The sequence below is a fragment of the Pongo abelii genome, chromosome 1, assembly GCF_028885655.2.
Source record: "Pongo abelii isolate AG06213 chromosome 1, NHGRI_mPonAbe1-v2.0_pri, whole genome shotgun sequence".
NCBI lineage: Eukaryota > Metazoa > Chordata > Mammalia > Primates > Hominidae > Pongo > Pongo abelii.
The window spans coordinates 65321678-65343271 of NC_071985.2; the positions used below are offsets into that span (position 1 = coordinate 65321678).

The window sequence follows — 21594 nt, forward strand, 5'->3', positions numbered from 1 at the left end:
GTGCAGAAAGCCCAGAGTAGGCTGAGCAGGAGGGAAAGTTTTGCAGAAGATGAGAGAGATGAGAGATTTTTGAGGTAGAAGAGAGACAGATGAAAAGTCATCAGAGTGGCAGAGAGCTATAGATTCTTGAAGGGGTAGGCTTCAGAATGTTGTGCTGTGGTTTATGAATGAGATTATCCAGTATAAATTTAAACTGGTTTTCAGTGATATTTGGTGCTTCTTTTCATATGTCTCTGGGCTGAAGCTGGCTTCCAGGAGGCCTGACTTTATCTGGGTTATACAACTTTTAGAAAGAATTCAGTGGCTCCAAAGTCATTAACGAAATAGGAAGAAACTGGACAGATTAATTTTCAGCTCAAGTAATTCTCTCGTATGAGCACTGCCAATGAATTTTTAAAATGGAAAAATACATCTGAAATATCTTCTGTGATAAAATTACATCATTTCTCTCTTTATAAAAAATATTCATGACTTGACTTTCCACTGCAGATCTCCCAAAATCAGTGCTCATATTCATGAAGAAAGCCCCCTGAAAGCTGGTGGGAGCACCCACTCACATGTGTGCACGTGGGGAGGCAGCAGGCAATCCCTCTCCTTCTTTCCTTCTGACCGTCTGTACCTTTTCTCACAAGAGCTTCATTCACATAAAACAAAAGATCATTTCCAGTTGATACGAATCACCAACTTATTTTCCCCTCAGAGACTAAAGTGTGTTCTGACAACAACAAAGAATAGCTCTTTAGGAATAATGTCTGGGTGAGTGGGGAAAACGCATGCTCCATGATAGCTTAATGGTGGGCAGCACAGTAAATATGAACACACTAACTTCCACAACCTGGGAAGCTTGAACAAGCCTATTTTGGCAACACATTCTGCTCAGTTTGTTTGTAAAAGATGGTAGCTGTTCTGAATATTTATCTTTTGAGGAGAGGGTATGAGGATTCATTCATGAAAGTTTCAGAGCGGTTTGATTAAATTAAAATCAACCAAAGCAAGGTAGGCTCTGTACTGAGAGCCTGAGGACACAGAGCTGATGCAGAGGTGGTCCTCATGGACCCTCACCCTCCATCTATTTGCAACCTATTTAAACGTAGAGTAAGACACCTTGAATGTTCTTAAAGGTAATGTTATATTCTGCTTTCTCAAAAAAGATGTGCAATAGAAAAAAAAGAACTGCAGCAATTTCTAGAACTTTTAATGATTTTTAAGTTAGACATTTTTAACCTATAGCAAAGTATGAAAGGCCTACATAATTCTGTATAAACAAGCCAAAGGTAAACTGGGGCGGATAGCTCATACAGGGTGCAGAACAGCCACAGCACCTTAGCACATCTTCTCTACTGTCTTCTTTCAAGCGGAGAGCTACTCTTCTGAGATGCTGCTTGTGTTTGAAGGCCTGAGTTAGGTAAAATTCCAGAATTCAATAATTTTCAAGTATAATGCATGACCCGGACATGGTCCAATATTCCTCTTATTTGGTTTGCAACTGAAGCAGCACATACAAGGTGCAAGGAGACCTTTTCACCTGATCAAGCCAGTGGGTGAATGTGACTCTCCACCACTCCCACTGGATCTGACAGAGGTATGCCCGAAATCCGGGGGTCTTGGCAGCACATAAACAATGAAATATTTGCCAAAGCAGCAGGGCAAGAATTGCAGGTGTACTGTCTTTTATACTCTCACTATGTCAGTTTCCAGAAACAGCTGATATCACTACTTGAGGCAACTGTTCCCTACAGAGCAAGCCACATTACCCACTGTAAGGTCTGGGTTTTAGGCCTTGAACTCCTTCCTGCACTAAGACTTCAGTCACCTTTTAACTGAGGAGAGCCCAGAAATTATCTGTTTGTGTCTCCTTCAGGATACTCTATGGGTAGACCTGGCCTTGGCTTACCAAACCCCATGCAAATAACCCATTACCTGCCCCCTTTTCCACCCCTTCCAGTGGGCCACTCCTTTAACATCTCATCTTCCAGGATTCATCTTCTGTCAACTTCTCTTCACCCTACAATCTGCAGAAGCAAAGAAATCCTCCAAAAACCAACTTTCTACAAAAAAGTGAGTGTACCTAACAGAAAGCTTACACATTCACCTTTTTTTTTTTTTTTTTTTTGAGACGGAGTCTCACTCTGTCACCCAGGCTGGAGTGCAGTGGCACGATCTTGGCTCACTGCAACCTCTGCCTCCTGGGTTCAAGCGATTCTCTGCGTCAGCCTCCCAAGTAGCTGGGATTACGTCACCTGCCACCATGCCAGGCTAATTTTTGTATTTTCAGTAGAGATGGGGTTTCACCATCTTGGCCAGGCTGGTCTTGAACTCCTGACCTTGTGATCCACCCGCCTTGGCCTCCCAAAGTGCTGGAATTACAGGCATGAGCCACCACACCCGGCCCACCATATCTTGTAATAAACAAAAATAGTGTCTTTTACAGAGAATATTGATGCTATTTGATGGTGATGCTGGTAGTGGGGGGAGGGAGGGAAGATGAGTAAATATATTGACGTTAATTTTTTCTTTAAAAGGTAACAATGCAAAGTGGAAAGGAGATTCAGAATGAGAAATTATCTGGGGGCTTGGTTTGACCTCCACAGAGATCTATGCTTCATTTATGTATTCGCTCTCTCTTCTCATAGAGCACTGCTCCTATTCTGGGAAGACATAAAAAGAAAGATAAACTGAACTGGCATGGTGGGTACAAGAGGATGGGAACAGGGATCAAAGCTCAGAGCAGCTCATGGAGATCAGAAACTGGAGCTCAGAGTTCCATGAGGAACAAAAGAGTGTAGGGATGAGAGTCTATGTTGCGGGGGGAAAGGAAGAGCCAGGTGAATGGGAGGTGGCTGTTACAGGAAGGGAGGCGAGAGTAGAAACTTGCCTCTTCGGGCACCCTGGCCCTTAAGAAACTTGCTAAAAATGAACAAGCAAGCCATGTCTGAAACCCCTTCACTCTCAGGTTGAATGAAATGAGACATCACTGTGTAACGATGACATGCTGAGCAGATGAACCGCAGTCCCAGGATGTTCTAGAGAGCTGCAGTACTTCTCCTCACCTGGGCCATGCCCTGTGCCTGAGTACAGCTGAGTCCTGGAAACTGAAGTAGGAACGTAACTGTTAATGCTGCTCTTTTTATCCCAGGTAGCATCAAACAAATTTGCCTCAAGAAGGTTAAAAAAAAAAAAAAAAAAAAGCAAAAGCAAAAACCATTAATGTAGAATTTTGACCCTATTAATCCTTACAGCCCCATCTTGAAAATCTTCGCTTTCACAATTTTCAAATTTCATTTTTCATTCCATGTTGCTAAGCCTCAGACCATGGTCATTGCTCTAAAGCATAAAAACTCTGCCTCCTGCAAGCTACCACTGAAGAGGAAATTCCACCTCCCACTGCTGCCCTTAACAGAGAAAACCACAGACACGATATGCTCTAATGAAGCTCATATTTAATCATTCCCCAATATCCCAAGCCCGCCCATATCTCATTATCTCCATTCATACCTCCCTAATCCAGACCACCACCATCTCTTGCTAGGACTACTGAGCAAGACTCTAACTGGTCAACTGCTTCACTTTCTTCCTATAGTCTATTCCCTACGTAGCAGTCAGACCTCATCACTGCCCTGCACTCAAAACCCTCTCCTGATTTCTATTACATTTAGAACAGAAGCCAGTGTACAGAGCAGTACAGTCTGGCCCTGGACTGCCTCTGTGAGTTTGTCACCCATCACCCTGCTGGCACAAGGGCATCAGGCTTCTTCCTGGAATCCACTAGCCAGCCTCCTCTCAGAAATTTGGCTTTGTTGTTCCTCTGCCTGAAACATTCTGTTCCCAGGTATTCTCATGGTTTGCTCAAAGGTCAGTTCCTCAGATAGACCTTCTCTGACAGATGACTCTGAAACAGCCATCCTGTCAACTCTCCATCCCCTTTTGTATTCTTGTGACACTTTTCCCCGACAGTATATGTTTGTCTCTCTTTTTATTACATTTATTACCTGCTAGAATGTGAGCCAAATGACGGCAATCATTACCATATTACATGTTATATCCCTTAGTAAAATCCAGTTTACAGTATTTGCTCAATAAATAGTTCTTGAATGAATAACTTTAATTTTCAGAGTTCCATCAGAGTTAAAAGCACATTGTCTTTCATTTTAACATGCTGGCCGTTTAACAATTGCATCATGGGAAACAAGGCAAGAAACAAAGGAGGAAAGCTACACTCCAAACTCAAGATCTTATAAATACTTTCAGATAAAAAGACATCTCTTGAGTGACAGAAGGCAATGAAGACTAAAAGATTAATGAAAAAATATTGTGTTAAACAGCCGACACAATAAATGCAAAAATACTTGGTGCCACATTAAAAATAAAATCCTATTTCATAAATAATTTGACAATTTCTTCTTTGGTTATAGATCAAAATCAACAGTGACATTTATACAGTGAGGCATGCATATCTATAGCTGGAAGGGAATTTAAATGTAATTTAGCCTGTCTTGAATGTGGTTTTCAAAACAAAAATCAAATGTAGTCTAAATAAAGATTTGTACTCGTGTGACTGTTTGGCAGTTTGAAGGAATTAATTAGCTTCAAAGATGTGCTATTTTAACATCATGATTTTTCACTTCACCCTTACTCTTTTACCTTCAATGCTTATAAGCCATGCACATAAACTTTTAAAATTATTTTTAGATAAAATGTAAATGTCCATTTATATTATAGCTTCCAGCACAGATTATTACTAAGAAGAAAGCTGACTATAAACATTGTATTCCTCATGGCCTGTGTCCTCTCCAGCAGGCATCTTCCCCAGCTATGGCCGTTCCATCCAAGAAACTTTAATTATGTAACCTTTAAAAAACTGTGAAAGACCATTTTTATTCATAGTTTAAACACGTGTTCTGAGTTATATTTTAGAGAATTTTATATACTTAATCTTATAGCCACAGAAATATTATCCTTTAGAATCTGACTTTCTGTAAATTTTTACTTCTTCTTGCCCTATTATAGTCTGGCTGGACCAACAGAGTACAGCTATATAAGTTAATATACAAAACCACACTCTCGGAGTGATCAGATCATAGTAAAGTAGCTCTTGAGAAAATCAGCAACCTGGGAAATTAAATGTTCTCCTTTTGGCCTAGATTTTGTTTATAACTGTCTTCTATTAGACATATCATTATCCCTTTCAAATAACAGGACCAATCTACCCTACCCTGACTTCTACCACAAATCTTTAAACAGAAAGCCAACAAATGGAATCCTTCACTGACTAGCAGCAGCTGCACACCACCAATTCAAGCATCACTGGATGAAAGATAAATTTACAAACCAGCCAGCCAAGGTGGAAGCAGAGATACAACTCCACACACTTCACGCTTTCTCACCTTCAGGCTCATGGTAATGTTCTGAAGATACAGAAGATATTGGTGATACTTCTTTCTAATTTTTCATTGAAAAAGTAAATATCACAATGCAATTAACACTTTGGTCAACTCTGGACCATAAAGCTTTTAATAGCTGAACACTAGCACCACCACCATTTTTTTCTGAGAGCAATCAACAAAGCAGTAATCATATATAATCTTGCCAATGGCTTCACTGCAGGAAAGAAACCAACACCACACAGTTGAGGGAATTGTCCATAGTGTGGGGAGCAGGTAAATAGAACCTTTGAACATTAGCACTCAACACTCCCATAGCAATCACACAGTTCCACCCACTCACTCCCAAGATGCAGAAACCAGAAACCACAGAGGTCACCCTGTAGCATGGTTACTCTGTGGCAGAATCCAAATGTAACCAGGTTCTGCAGGCAAGTCAATGTCTTCTCTATAAACTGGGCTCACTAGGCTTTATAGCCACTTGTTTTTGTTTGTGTGCTTGTTCTAATAAAACCTTACACAGTACATAGCTCACTGTGATCTCTAAGAGGAGTTATTTCTGTGAAGGTTTGCTTACAGAAGAAAATTTGAGAAAAACTGAGAAATTGAGATTAAAGTTACAAAGAATGAAGATGGCTCCATTTCAGATTAGTCCTTTGTCAAGCTCTACATCATGCTTCTGATTCCTTCTCTTCCCAAGAGACTTTACGCCTCCGAATGAAGAGCAAGACAAGGCCCGTTAGCTAAAAATAAACTTGAGATATGGAATTATATCATAGTTATTTCCTATCTTTACTTTTGTTCTCATAGCTTAAGCAACCTCTTGGGTGCAGGGCTGAAGACAGGCAAAATGAAACCAAACCACCAAACCACTTAACCAGTGTCATGTGAGTTAGCAAAGCCCTGAAGGTCACTGTCATTGATGATTCATAGCCTGTGGCCCAGAACTTTGCTATAAGTAACCATAACGGTTACTGCTAAAAACAAAGGAAAAGGGCTGAGCACAGTGGCTCATGCCTGTAATCCCAGCACTTTGGGAGGACAAGGTGGGCAGATTGCTTGAGCTCAGGAGTTCGAGAACAGCCTGGGCAATATGGTGAAAATCTGTTTCTACTGAAAATACAAAAAATTAGCTGGGCATGGTGGTGCTCAACTGTAGTCCCAGCTATTTAGGAGGCTGAGGTGGGAGAATCACCTGAGCTTGGGAGGTTGAGGCTGCAATGAGCTGGGATCATGCCACTGCACTCCAGCCTGGGCAACCAGAGTGAGAGAGAACCTGTTTCAAAAAAAAAAAAAAAAAAAAAAAAACAGAAGGAAAGTACTACACACACTAATGATATCTGCAGGTAAATGAATTTTAAGGAAAAAGTTTTCCTTTTTCTGAATGAAGTTTTTATTCTTATTAAAAAAAGCACTATGCTAAAGTTTACTGTCATAAAGATGAAAATGTGCTCATCTTTCATATATGAGAGAATAATCCAGAGAACTTTCTAAATAAAGTTCACTGATTATTTATACAGCACTTTTTGCGCGCCAGGCACTATTTTAAGTGTTTTATTACTTATTAATTCATTTAATCCTCATAGCATCTTATGAGGTAGGTTCCAATTTTAGAAATGAGGAACCTATCAGTTTGGTTCCCAAATTAGTATGATTAGCCACTATACCTTGCTCCACAAGTTCTTTCTCAATGTCACCACCTACATAGTTATAAAATACTTCTTTAGAAAAAGGCATGTAGAATATTTGGAAAATATAAAAGAAGTACAAAAACTAACTAGTAATCAGCACCACCCAGAGATAATCATTACTAACCTTTCCTGGTAAACGGTCTCATCTACACAAGGCCGTGTTCTGGCATTATTACTCAGGGCTCATAATAATCTAACCTGAGGTGAGGCTGGCCACTTAAACAGCTTAAGGAATTAGCATCAAATTTTCTGTTTTCTAAATCTTCAGCTAACTTCCAATCTCTAACATGATTCTTATATTGTCTATATGAGCTTTTAAGTGTCTTGAAAAAAAATCCAGAGTAAAGTTTTCAAATATTTAAGACTCCTACCGTTAACGTGAGATTCTCTAAAGTTATGTCTCCACCGGTTGGTTAAAGCTTCCCAGTCTCCCCTGCTATATTGTATGTGTGGTGTACCTCTAAGCCTTTGTTCTCACTGACTCTCAGACTAAACCTCCTGCTCTGTCTCACTTAGTTCCTTTGGCTGGTATTCATATTTTAAGACTCAGCTGAGGCTTTAATCATCCTCTTTACAAGTCTTCCTCTAATCCTCGGAAAAAGAGACCTTCTGCCTTATCACCCTATGGTACTGACATTTTCTGTCAAGATGTCCATCTATTGCATCTTTACCAGTTCCTTAAGGGCAGGGATCAGGTTGAATTCGTCTTTACAGCCTCAGTGCCTAGCACAGCACCTAATTCATGCAAGGTAGTCAACAAGTGCTTCTTAGGATGAAGTGAAATGCTAGGTTTTAAATGAAACCAACAAGTGCCAGTCATCAGACTCCATCTGTACGCCTGGGCTAACATTTCTGTCAGTCAGATCCCTGTTGCCCTGGGGCTATTTCCAGTGATAGTGCTTTCTCCTCTGGGATAGATTTCACCATTGCCCTGAAAACACAACTAAAGGCCTTCTGGAGATGGAACATTTGAATTATATTTATCAAAATTAACAGCTGTAGTGAATGATAAATGTTAATCATAAAAGATTCAAGACACACAGAAAAATACAAAGAAGAAATTAAGAATCACCTGAAATTTCACAATAAAGAGACTGCCATCATAAAAGTTTTGGTGAATGATCTTTCAAACACTTCTTTTATGCACTCACACAGAATTTTACATATATTTTAAACAAGCAGAATTTACAAACAAGATATGCTGCATAAAATCCCTTTACTCCTTTCACTTAATAATCTGTCACAAATCTTTTGCCATATCAATAAGTATAGAACACCTTGATCTCTAATGGCTCTATTCCATGCATGTTTCATCACTGAGAAAGACCCTTGAACACACAGGTTTGCACACTTGTCCAATTACGTTCCTAAGATAAATTCCTAGCAGTGGGTCTCCTGCGGCAAAGGGCATGCTCATTTACATTTTTGATATATGTTACTATTTTGTGCCCCAGAAAAATTGTTTTGCGTTGACATTCCCCATTATAGCATGAGACAGATGCCACCTGTTCCTGCCCAATCTGAAGGGTAAAAAATGTTTTGTTTTGCTTTGGGTTTTTTTGCTGGTTTGTTTTTGTGGTTTATTTTATTACTGAGAAGTAGAATATCTTTCTGTACTTTTTTGTCCCTTTATATTTTTTCTCTTTTGAATTGCCTGGCCATGAACTTTGTCCATTTTTCAATTGGCATGTTAGTTCTTTCCTTACAGATTTTGAAGGGTCTTTTTCTATTAGTCATATTAACTTCAGTTGTATTGCAAATATTATTCTCAGTTTGACATTTGTCTTTTGACTTAGTTTATGTGGTTTATTTTTTGCTATGCAAAATTTTAGATTTTATATAATCACAGTTTATCACAAACTTTTTCTTTTGGTATTGGGTTTTGTGGCATTATAAGAAAGACATTTTGCAACCTAAGATTATAAAAATACTCACTTGTATTTTTTGTAGTACTTTTACAGTTTCTTTTCTTTCTTTCTTTTTTTTTTTCTTGAGACAGAGTCTCGCTCTGTCGCCCAGGCTGGAGTGCAGTGGCGTGATCTTGGCTCACTGCAACCTCTGCCTCCTGGGTTCAAGCAATTCTCCCGCCTCAGTCTCCCAAGTAGCTGGGACTACAGACGCACGCTGCCACATCCAGCTAATTTTTTGTATTTTAGTAGAGACAGGATTTCACCGTGTTGCCCAGGCTGGTTGCGAACTCCTGAGCTCAGGCAACCTGCTCGCCTCGGCCTCCCAAAGTGCTGGGATTATAGGCGTGAGCCACTGCGTCCAACCTACAGTTTCTTATTTGACGGTTAAATTTTTAGATTAATCTGAAAAATTCTAATATGAAGAGATAAATTGGGGGATTTCATTTTTAATATTATAATCACAAATAACAGAATATCTTCAAAGAATAAAATGTGAATTGAAATGGTACCCAATTAATTGGTATATCTTTTTATTTCAGCTGCTTATGGATGCGTTTATCCCATTACAATCGCTGGGGCATCATCTGTGTCTGCTGCCTCTAGTCCTCTCACGGTGCTTTACTCCTTACTTCTACCAACATCTCACTCTGCATGATAAACAAAACACACATACTCATGTATAGATTTATGGTTGATAAGCGAAAAATGTATTTGTTAACCTCTATGGTGGGATTTCTTTTAAACTACACTTTGAAAGAAATGAGGCATAATATTATATTCATCATTCCTGAATCGCGTCCTTTGGTCTTTTCATTTAAAAGACAAATATTCACGTATACATCTTACACAGTACAGAAACTGGTCTAGGTCAAACCAGAGAAAGAACAAACCATAGGAACACACATATCTTAAAATCTAAAAGAAAGAGATAAGTATTGCATGGATAATTGATCATCTTTTAAGTTTAGAGAATTATACATCTACAAATAAACTGATGATGCATTCTCCTCCAGTGTAATCAGAGGAAACCAAGCAACCATTTTCAGAAATGCAAACTGCATAGGTCAGAGGTCTGTGCAACTTCAGGCTGCTAATAAGATGATGAGCACACTAACTCAGTGCTTATCATGTGCCAAGTACTATGCTAAGATTTACAAATATTAATACATTTTCGTCTCACAACAGCCCTGTGAAGGCAGGCAAGTACTAGTTTTATTCCCCACACTACACAGATGGGAAAACCCAGGCAAAAAGAGCCTATACAATTTGCCAAGACTACATGTTAGTGAGTAGCCGAGCCAGGATCTGAAAACAATCTGCCATATTTTCAGTCTGTGTGCTTACCATAACATTGTATTTCAGTTCCACGGAAAACAGCCCTAATGACCATATTAGAATCTCCAGACATCCTCATTTAAAAACTGAGTCTGACCTCAAGTGGCCAGTTAACAATGACTTCTCAAAGACTTCTGAGCAAAGGTTGGTTTGGACTTAATATCAATGTGTTATTCCCAAGGAGGAATCTCCCTTAGTCGAGTCAGCATCTGCCATTGTAGCCACCGTCCCACTTCTTAAGTGAACTGGGGTAGTTCTTAACTTCAGTTTCCCCTTCTATCAAGTAGGGATAATCATGATAATAATTACGTTTGAAGAAGCCTCATACACTGTAAAGCACAAATCCAAGTTGTAACGGTTCAGGGGCAAAATAACCAGTCACATGTAAAGTTCCAAGTGCAGAAGGCAGGAGCTGTACTAGTCTCTACAGAGGACAGACAGGGCCTAATGAGGCCCAGAGGCCAGGTAGGGGCTGCCTGGAGAGGTGCTCATAGCAAGGCAGGTGCCTTCAGTCACACCAGCCAGGAGTCCAGGAAGGAGCCATTGTTTTGAATGTCTGAATTCTGTAGTGTCATTCAGGAGAAAATAACTCCAAGAGGAAGTGCAACAGGTAAAGAAACCTTTGACTTTCTCTCTTGTCACTGAGGCACGTTTTGAGAACTTCCCTCATCCCCAAGCAGGCCTTACCTGCAGCTCCACTCCTCTCACCTTTCACTGAATGGTGCCAGAGGGCCAGGAAGCACCCAGCAGGTCTCCACTGCTACAGACAATACAAGCACTTGAAGGGGCAAGGGAGTAATTGAAGAAAACCAAAGGGACTCAGAGGGCCCTGCCAGCGTGTCGCTGCCAATGGTCTCTGAAAACTCAGGTGCTCCCTCATCTTGCAACCCGGCTGCCTGGCAGCAGAGAGTGACAAATGGTCTTATTTTCCACTTATCTCTCTAACTTTAAAAGAACAGGCTCATGATACCAGCTCGCAAGGGAAGGAAAAGTAGCACTTGGATTTTTTTTCATATAGAAAGTATAGAGCATTTCTAAACTTTCTGTCATAGAAAACGTTTCCAAGTAGAAATTTTTGCTGGCTTTACCTCAGCTAGACCAAACTTGGCACCAAGGCGGCATCTAGCATGGTATCTATTTTGTGCTGGCAGAGGGGAGGAGAGTGAAGAGGTGGGGCCAGTCTACTCAGGCCCATCTACTATTTATAACAAGTGCTTCCATGCTAATTGTGCACTGGCCTTGTTCTGGATGCTCTCCTTATTAACTATGTGTTCCTCCTCAGAACTCCAAGTGGTGGATACCATTATTACCTCCATATTATAGATGTGGAAACAAATACAGCTAAGTTATCTATCCAAGACAGCACAGGCAGTGGTGATGCTGGAATCAAACCCCAGCTGGTAAGACAGAATTCACAACTACTCCATTCCATGCTCACATACACGCATGTTTCATTTTTCCTATTGAAGTGAGCGCCATCAGCATGGCCCAGGAACCACCTAAAAGGAAATAAAACTAACATATTATGAGCGCCTTCTCTGAGTCAGACACTGGGCTGAGCACTTTTACTTCAGAAGAATGCAGTTAAAGCTCTGAGCCAAGGTCGACTGGCTTCTGTGATTCCATGAGCCCCATGTGCACTTCGAGCCATTAAGACCTTTCTGAGGCTCAGCTCAAGACATCAGGGAGCCTTCAAAGCCTAAACCCAAGACCATGTTCCTCACTTATCTTGACTTAAATTTCTCAGCTTTTATGACTATAATCTGGCCTATCACAAATCCGTCAAACACTTCTCCTGCCCTTAGGGCTCTTTACTGTCTCCTATGATTCACTAAAAACAGAAAAAGGGAAACATGATTTTCTCTCTCACCTTCGGGAAATAACAGCTTCAGAAGCCAATAGAAGCTTCCTTATGCCAGCAAAAAAGTTACAGTAGAGGCAGCTAAAGTCTACCACTAAGCAGCACAGAGAGGAGCAAGGTGGCATTGCTCCTGTTCACTGGCCAAGCTGACTCCCAAGTCTGCCTCTCTGGTGCTCCCCCATGTACCCCTCTTTCCCCAAATCACCCCGACACACAAAAGGCTGAGTGTACACACCTAGTGCTCACTTAACGCATAGAGATTCCAAGCAGAAAATGAGGGCCACTGCCTCCATCAAACTCCTTTTCTCTTAGATCCAATAAGAACTAAAACTTGAAAGAGAAGGAAATTTTCACACTACCACTGCTACCTCTCAGTCACATAAATCAGCACTGTGCAGTAGAAATATGTGAGTTATGTGTGTACTTTTAATGCTTCTAGTAGCCACATTAGATAAAAAGCAGCAGGTGAAATTCATCTTCATATATTTTATTTAACCTGATAGATCTAAAATATATCATTTAACATGTAATCAATAATTATTCATGAGCTATTTTATATTCTTTTTACATATTAAATATTCATTTAATATGAAACTTAAAAGGGCATTTTACACTTACAGCACATCTCAATTAGGACTAGTCACGTTTCTCATGCTCAATAGCCACATGTGGCTCATGGGTACTGTGCTGGACTGCACTGACAAACATTATTCTCTCTGTTACTGTCCACAAACACAGGTATCTTTAATCCATCTTCACTGAATGCAATCAAAAATTATGAGACATAAACAGTGAATTATGACTTTGCCTCCAAGTGCTTTTAATTTCTGAATAAATCTGATGTATTTTCTCATTTAATTTTCACCATAACCTTGTGAAATAGGTCTCACAGCATTTTAGATGAGTAATAGATTGGCATAACACCATCACACACACACACACACAGCCACAAGCACCTGTTATATGCTCTCATTTAGGTATACCCAAGGATCAGAACTTAACTGAAGCCACATAGCAATACAAAGTCCAAGTGAAAGAAAGCAGCCAAATTCTTGCTCACTTTACTGCTGCTCAGTCTCACACCATCATTCCAGAAGAATTTACTGCAATAATCTAAGCCCCTCCATTTAAAGGGATGTTTATAAACATCAGGCTTAAGCCAAACTCGGCGGCAGTGTGGGTCACCTTAGTTATATGGGAGGGCTGGTTCAGTCAGTGCCCAACCTGATTCCTGAATAATCTCTCTGCCTCCAGCTCCTTGGCCATCTGGGAGCGCTCTGTCCTCTCAAGACCATGCAGTTCCTGCCTTCGGGGAGCTAACCAGCTCATAAGAGAGATTAGACATATAAACAAATAAATCAAATAAATAAAAAGTATTCTGGGATGGCAGGAAAGAGATACCTTCTGAAGGTATTAGAGGAAGCTCTGTATAAAAGTTTACATTTGGAAAACGAGCAGGATTTAAAGACATGAAGTCGAGAAAAGGGGCCCATGCCAAGCAGAGGTCACCATGTACTGGAGGGCCTAGAGCAGCGAAGGTGCAGGATAAGTTCACAAGGCTGCCTTGCTCAGTTGACTGAAGAAGGCAATCATGAAGGAACGGAGTATAAAACAAGGCTGCGCCTGTAATCCTAGCACTTTGGGAGGCCAAGGCAGGTGGATTGCCTGAGGTTAGGAGTTCAAGACCAGCCTGGCCAAAATGGTGAAACCCTGTCTCCACTAAAAAAATATATAAAAATTAGCCGGGCGCGGTGGTGGGTGCCTGTAATCCCAGCTACTTGGGAGCTGAGGCAAGAGAATTGCTTGAAGCCGGGAGATGGAGGTTGCAGTGAGCTGAGATCACGCCACTGCACTCCAGCCTGGGCGACAGAGTGAGACTCCATCTCAAAACACACACACACACACACACACACACACACACACACACACACACAAAGGCAGCAAAGGTGGATATGAGCTACCTTCAGGTGTCCTGGATGTTAACTAAGGATTTGGGATTTATTGGCTAAGAACCAGGCACAAACAGAAAGTTCTACAGAAGATTTGATACTAACAGAGGAGTACTTTAAAAAGCTGATCTGATAGTGGTGCCAAAAAATGAAGAAGTAAAAACAGACCAAAAACAAGCAAAGGAACAAACAAGCATAAAGGAGGTTAACAGGAGACTCCTCCTGAGAACACTGCAGTTCTTGGGGTGATGGGCTGTCACAGCCTAAACTACAATGGTGGTAAGAAAAGCAATGCTAGGAGAGGGTGAGATTTATAGGATCTGGAAACTAACTGCAAAAGCCAAAAGTGACTCAAGTTTAAAGCCTACATTATTGAAACAATGGAAACAGAAAAAGCGCAAAAAAGAAAGTCAATGTAACTGTAAGAGTTTCTCCCCACTTGGGGGCGGGCTGCAGGAGAGACCATGATCTCAAGCCTGACGTATTAATTTCCCTAATAAGGCCTAAATATGTTCTATGCACCCACTTTAGTTGTCTAAGAGAATGACTGTTGAAAGAAATCCAATAAGCACTTGGCTTTCTAGAACTTGCTTAACCAGTTCATGATAACTCGAACCTGTTGGTCACTTACTTTTTGCAAGCTAGTCTTGGCAATCTGCTCAGCTGTCCTCTGAATGACCTCAGCAGATCTGCTGACCACTATTCACATCTGCCCTGACAACTGAGAGAAGGAAAATTCCAATCTGAAGATGAAACCTTCTGAAGTGGATCTGACTTCTGAAAAGGCCACAGTGTGTCAGGCAGAACTTTAGATCTGAAACTTTTTATGCTTCAACACTTAAAGTGAAAGAAAATATGTAAGTAAATATCACTGATGAAGTTCCTTGTCAATGATCTCCTAAATTTTCTGAAATCTAGGAGTCAAGATGCCCATTTAGCATTTAATTCTGCATGGTGGAACATGCTACAGAAATTCTGTCACACACATTTGTTGTAGTGGAGCTCCTAAATAACCAAGACATCATGGAGCCCAAATTGCTTCAAAAAAATGGAAATTACCATTTGTACAAACACATTGGGTATCAAAACTCCTGAGCATATCTTCAGAAGCTTTGAAATTAAATTAACACCTTTAGGAAAAGGATCAAATGTGTGTGTACACACACTCAGAGACACATACTTCAGAGCCATCCCCAAATATGCCACCCTTCACAGACTTTGCCACATCTTCAACAACATGTGGTAATAACATTTTAAAACATTTTTAAATGTTTAGCTTTTAAAGCATAAATAAGGCCACTTGATTCAGTGAAAAATAGAGGGGTATTTTAGAAAGCAGACTATAATTGTCCAGGTTGAAATATATCCCAGTCACGGAGTCATAATTTCCTCTTGCAATGGGCGTTGGTCTCCAAAGATGGCTCCCAACAATTCCTTCCCTTTCTACGGGCACATACTCAAGAGGTGGAGAGACTCTACTCCTTCAACTCTAGGCTGGTCTTATGACTTGCTTTCATCAACAGAAGGCAGCAAATGTAGCATTCTTGAACTTTCAAGCTCAGGTCCTAAGAGGCCTGGCAGCTTCCACTTCTCTTGGAAGCCGGGCTGAAAAGTTTGGCTACCCAGCTGGAAAGAGTGGCCTTGTGGACAGAAGCCCAACTCCATTTGGGATAGTTGAGTTCAGCTGAGATCCCAGCTGTATGCAGCTGCATGACTGAGCCCGGGCGAGAACAGCAGATGAACTCCCGCAGAATCATGAGAAATAATAAGCTGGTTATGTTTCAAGGTACCATGTTTGGGGTATTTGTTATACAATAAGAGACCACAGAAATAATGGGTTACAAATGGTTAAAAAGTGGGCTATCACTATCACTCATCTGCCACCATCTGTGATCATTGTGGGATTTTTGAAAACTTCTTCTACTTGCAAATTGATTTAAGTGAAGAAACACAAACAAGACCTTAACTCGTCATATTTAAAATGTGATATTCAGTAATATCTAGGGTACTGGAACTGTCTTGACATTGGATTCTGGTAATCCTTCCCCCAGAGCCCTGCAGGGCTAGAAAAAGTATCTCCCTTGATTGGTGAAGTTCTCTCCCCGTTGTATTCCTGCTTTATTTAACACAATCCCACAAACTTGCTAATATTTATGTCAGAGAGATTAACAAAATGATAGAATGCTGGAGTAAATAAAATCTCAATGTGGGCGTTAAGAGGATGAAGAAAATTTAGCAGAGGCCTTAACTGACGCTTTATGGCATGAACTACATAGAAGGCACAGAGACAGCAATGACCAGGTGGGCTCGGGGTAAACTGATTTTTAGCCCCAATTCTTGACCCTCCCTGCACCTATACCCTTGCTGTAAATGCACTATGGTCAGAGTGTACTTTTTTGCCTAACTTTGGGCTCACTCATGTGACCTGCTTTGGCTAGTGGCATGTGGGTATGAGTGACAGTGTGCCAGCTCTAAGTCCAAGCTTAAGATGCACCATATGTATCACTTGCACGCTTGCCCTTCTGTGAAAGGAGATCATGCTCCCACTGGCTTGCTGGTCCCTGGAGAAAGATGAGAGATACATAGAGAAGGGTCACCACAGCTGACCCACCAATTCATAGTCAAGAAAAAAACAGTTACTGTGGAATGCGACTGGGAGCTTCAAGTTGTCTTGTAACCAAGTATCCCCATTTTTCTAAGAGAGAGAGGTTTTTTAAATTATTTCTTCTTTTCTCTTTCCTTCCTTTCCTCTGTTTCCATTTCCTACCTAGCTCTTCAGAAGTGCAATCATAACCTTTACCTTCCCTTCACCAGACACTCACTACACTGGAAGCTTACCTAACTACGTGCTTACTTTGAAGCTCCAGAGCAGAAACTCTCTCCCACAAGGAGATTGCCTCAAGAGACAATAGTCAATTTGCAACCTAAAGTATGTCCCTGATGGAAGGATCTCCCACCTGGAGAGTGTCTTGAGACAAAGGCCACTATACAACCTAGCTCTGCTTGTGATGAAGCCAGCTTGACCACCAGTAGATTAAGCACCAAAGCGAGTCACACAGACCCCCACCTGCTCACTCCCTCCCCTGAATGCCATTCATGCCAAATCCCCCTTTAAAAGTCCATGCTTTCTGCCCCAAAAGCAAAACAGTACCCTTAAAGGCAGGAGCCTGCACCTCTTCCCCGAAGCTAAGCTGTGGAATAAAGTCACTTTCTTTATGCCAGACCTCGCTCTTGTGAATTAGACTCTGCAAGTGGCAAGTGACTGAACCTGAGTTTGTTACAGTCTATGCAGCAATAGTTGACTAACACAAAGCTCCTTTATCAGATGCTAACATCTGCAAAATACACATGGTGCTTTAGAACAATAGAGTCTTCCTGGCTACACAAGTTGTAAAGGGATGGTTAAGTGGTCTCATTGCCAAGCAGAATGTAAGCACAACATATTGAATATCACCAAATCTTGCTCTGACAATCTAAGGTTATCTTTTTAAAGACTGTCATTTGGTATTCGAAGTTCTCCATAACTTAACCCTAACTTAGTGTTCTAGCCAATTCTGTCCCATTTATAGTTTATGTTCCATTCATTAGTTCCATAAATTAGAATATTTATTATTCTTGAATAAGTCTTACATTACCTAGCTGTTCCTTTTCCAGTTTAGATTGAGACAGGTTTCGTTTCTTTCAGTCCTTTAAGGCCAGGTTTGGATGTCATCTCTGTAAGAAATCTGCTCTGATTCTGCAGTTTAAGGCAGAGCATCTATCCCCTGACTGTTATCATGAGGTATGTCTTTTCCTCTTAGGGCATTTGGCTTATTCTGTCCCGTAACGCTTTCTTATCTTCTTACAAAGTCTTAGATGGCAAGGTTTATGGATTATTTACCTCTGTAATCTCCAAGGCATTTAGCAAAAGGCCTTATACATAGGATACAGACCAATCAATACTTTTGTGCATTAAAGAATGAGGGCCGGGTGTGGTGGTTCATGCCTGTAATCCCCGCCCTTTGGGAGGCCATGGTGGGCAGATTGCTTGAGTCCAGGAGTTTTAGATTAGCCTTGGAAACATGGCAAAACCCTATCTCTATTAAAAATATAAAAAATTAGCCAGATGTGAGGGCACATGCCTGTAGTCCCAAAGCTACTCAGGGAGCTGAGGTGAGAGGATCACTTGAGCCCAGGAAGTCAAGGCTGCAGTGAACCCTGATTGCACCACTGCACTCCAGCCTAGGCCACAGAGCAAGACTGTCTCAAAAAAAAAAAAAAGAACAACAAAAAAAAAGACCTATGGGAGGCTGCAGGGCATCAGGAAACAACATGGAGAAAGAAAGGTGGACTTTGGAGTCTGAGCAATCTGGATTCTAGCACTTCGTAGCTGGGTAACCTTGGACAAGTCCGTCTCTCTGTGTTCAGTTTCCAAGTATGTAAAATTTGCATAGCACACATTTCACAAGATTGTTGTGAAAATTCAACATAAAAATGAATGTAAACGCCTCGCGATGTTTGACATATGGTGGCGGCTCCATAAATGGTAGCTGTATTATAAAAATGATAATGACACACGACATCAGGTAGAAGTTAAATAAATCCCTGATGTTAGATTATTTTCTCTTAAAAGTTAAGCCTTTGAGGATGACAGTAATGACTCTAGTTCCAATCAACTCTTTCCCTAAAAACTGTAGTTTCAAAGATCTGGACTGTAGTTTTATTAAGATGTTCATATATGTTACTCTTCTCCACAGTTCTCAATGCTATAGGTAGTTACCAGTAGAAGCAAATTTGTTCCAGGCAAAGCAAATTTGTTCCAGGCAATTAATGCATCTCCTTGGAACAAAATGCAACAAAGTCTTCCTTCCCAAACACACGAGTCCACTTTTAACTGAGCATTAGCTCTTTCGTACCATTCCCAATTCTTCACCAGGAGAGTAAAACAATCATTACAATGAACCAAAAGCTAGAGATTCTAAAAGTAGAATTATTTGACAGTGACTGAATGATGCAGCTACAGTTATTTACACGTAAACATTATCTCAGTGAGGTTCTACAACATATCTCTATGATGTCCCTTACTGATTAAGAGTTGAAGAAGTGTTTTTATAAATAAAAGCATCATGCAAATGTCAAGTAGTAGGTATTATTGTTAAAATAATTCCACAAAAATTGCTTCATCTGCCTGGTACTAATTGAAATTTTGTTTATATATCCATACTTCACAATAATCATCTAAGGGCCAATCTCAAGATCAGGCAAGCATAAAAGCCTGTAAGTGGCCAGGTAATGTCAATGAGCAAACAACTCGGTGTGCATGCACCGAGGAAGGATTAGCAGTTCACTGGAGGCCACAGCCTGGCTGCAGGGGCAATTGCTACCCCACCCCCTGACTGTTGTCGCAAGGAATGAAGACCTATTGTTGCCAGCTCTTTTGAAGAAATTTGGGGTTTTATGTGAAATATTCTGATTTTTAAAGGCTGCCTTGCTTTTTATTTTAAAATTCTTTGGGGAGGGGGCAAAAAAATGTATTTGCAGACCAGATGTGGTCATGGGTTGCCAGTTTGTGGCCTTTGCACTAGGTATCCTAAAGTCATTCTGAGTCAACAGAGAGAAGTTAAAAGATGATTATTAGATTCATTGTATATTTATTTTAAATCTGAAAATGTATAATTCACTCTCTATTACACCTTAAAAAAAACACCTCACTCCCTCATTTATAAATCCTCACTCACTCCCCTTTTGGACTTCTGTTTTTAGTCCTACAGTTCTCCTCTACCAGGACACCCCATGGCCACTGTCCCATGCACCAATTTAAATTCTGCTGATTCTTTGAAGCTTGATTTAAATGCTAGCTCCTGCAAAAAAAGACCTCCATGTTCCTCCTCAAAGACCACTTTGTATAAATTATGATGTAGATGATCCAAAGTAAAGATCCACATTGATTTCCACTGGGTCTCATCACCCCTTCACCTCAGACGGTATAACCCAATAATCACTGTAATTATTCACTGTCAGAAAAATGAAAGGCTTAGAAGGAATAAGATCTAATGTTCCATAACAGAGTAGGGTGACTCTAGTGAAAAATAATGTACTGTATATTTCCAAATAGCTCAAAGATACGTTTTGAAATGTTCCCAACACATAGAAACGATAAATGCTCGAGGCGATAGATATCCTAAATACCCTGACTTGATCGTTACACATTCGAGGCATGTAACAAAATATCACAAGCACCCCATAAATACGTACAAATATTATGTATCAATAAAAAAAAGTGAAAGGCCTAGAATCAATGGGTCAAGAGTTAAGTTTGATAGGACTCACCGCCAAACACATCTCCATTCTGGTAGTTTTTCCCTTTCTGGGCTTCCTCTTCATTTTGAACAGTGGCAACATGCTTGGCGGAGGCACAGCCCATAGTCTCATTCGGTCAGCTTCAGCCGGGCTGAACTGCAAATCATCTCTACAGACACGGGGACATTTTTTTTTCTTTAAACACAAAGAAAATCCACCTTGCTGCTGAGTTGGTCAAGATGTGTGCACCTGCAAGAAAAGAAAGCTAGATTAGAATGGGCAGTGACTGCAGCAAAACACAAGCCTCAGTATCTTGGTGTGCTGTGCCCTGCAGTGCACTAGAAGTCATGCACAGACCCACCCATTGCACTGTTGTTGTGGTGGGTACAGAAGAACCACGTGCAGCGTGGCCCATTCTCACTTGATTTCCCACTCAGAAAGCAAGATGGAAAGGCATGTCCCTACGCAACACATGGCCGAGGAGTGAACTTTTTGAGGAGATACCAAAAATATGTATTTATTCAAATACATATTTGGGCACTACTGCTTGCCATGCATACTCTTAAAGTACCCATAAGTTTACTAATGTTCTGAAATCTCAAAAACTGTCGAGGAAGGAGAGCACACTCTTGAGATCCACCTAGTTCAGGAGGCTGGGAAAAACTCTTCATCTTCCTCACCCTACGGCCAGCCCTCCCAGCTCCTCAAATTTTGCCAGGAAAAGGCAGCCATCCTCCTCAGACTGGTACATGGGCTACTTTATACATTTCTGGTTAAGGCTGTAAATAATTCAGTATTTTATTTTACCTGAGGTGGCACTGTTTTGGAGACAAAGGAAGGAGATGGGGCAAGGTCTAAAACTTACTTCTGTCCATTTTCTGCTTAGCTAGCCAAATGTTCTAAGGATTGGGCAGAAGATGTCAAAATATGAAGAAAAGCAACAAAGCAGTTGTCAAGCTTTTGGTGTAAACTTCATGCTTCTACCGATTTCTCATAAAGGCTTAAAGAGTATTTACAGATACACTGCAAAAGAGATAATCTTCAAATCGACTTCAGTGACTTTACCTTTCCCTGTCCCATCCAAGCCACCCAAGGTGGCTGCTCAAATTCTGAGTGTTTGCTCTGCTCAGCTTGCTCATTTTTGTTTTATTCTTTCATCATCCTAACCCAACCATTCCAGGCCTATAG

The 21594-nt window shown here is 40.7% G+C and overlaps 1 protein-coding gene across 3 annotated transcripts in view; it reads right to left on the reverse strand.

Moving 5' to 3' along the window:
• C1H1orf21 (chromosome 1 C1orf21 homolog) overlaps positions 1-21594 on the reverse strand; it is a 237879-nt gene that overhangs the window by 125339 nt on the left and 90946 nt on the right. For all 3 annotated transcript variants that reach the window (XM_054524290.2, XM_054524283.2, XM_002809698.6), the window contains exon 2: positions 20437-20655. In XM_054524290.2, the coding sequence (XP_054380265.1) occupies positions 20437-20530 (94 nt within the window). In that variant the 5' untranslated portion in view covers positions 20531-20655. The remainder of the gene's footprint in view (positions 1-20436; positions 20656-21594) is intronic.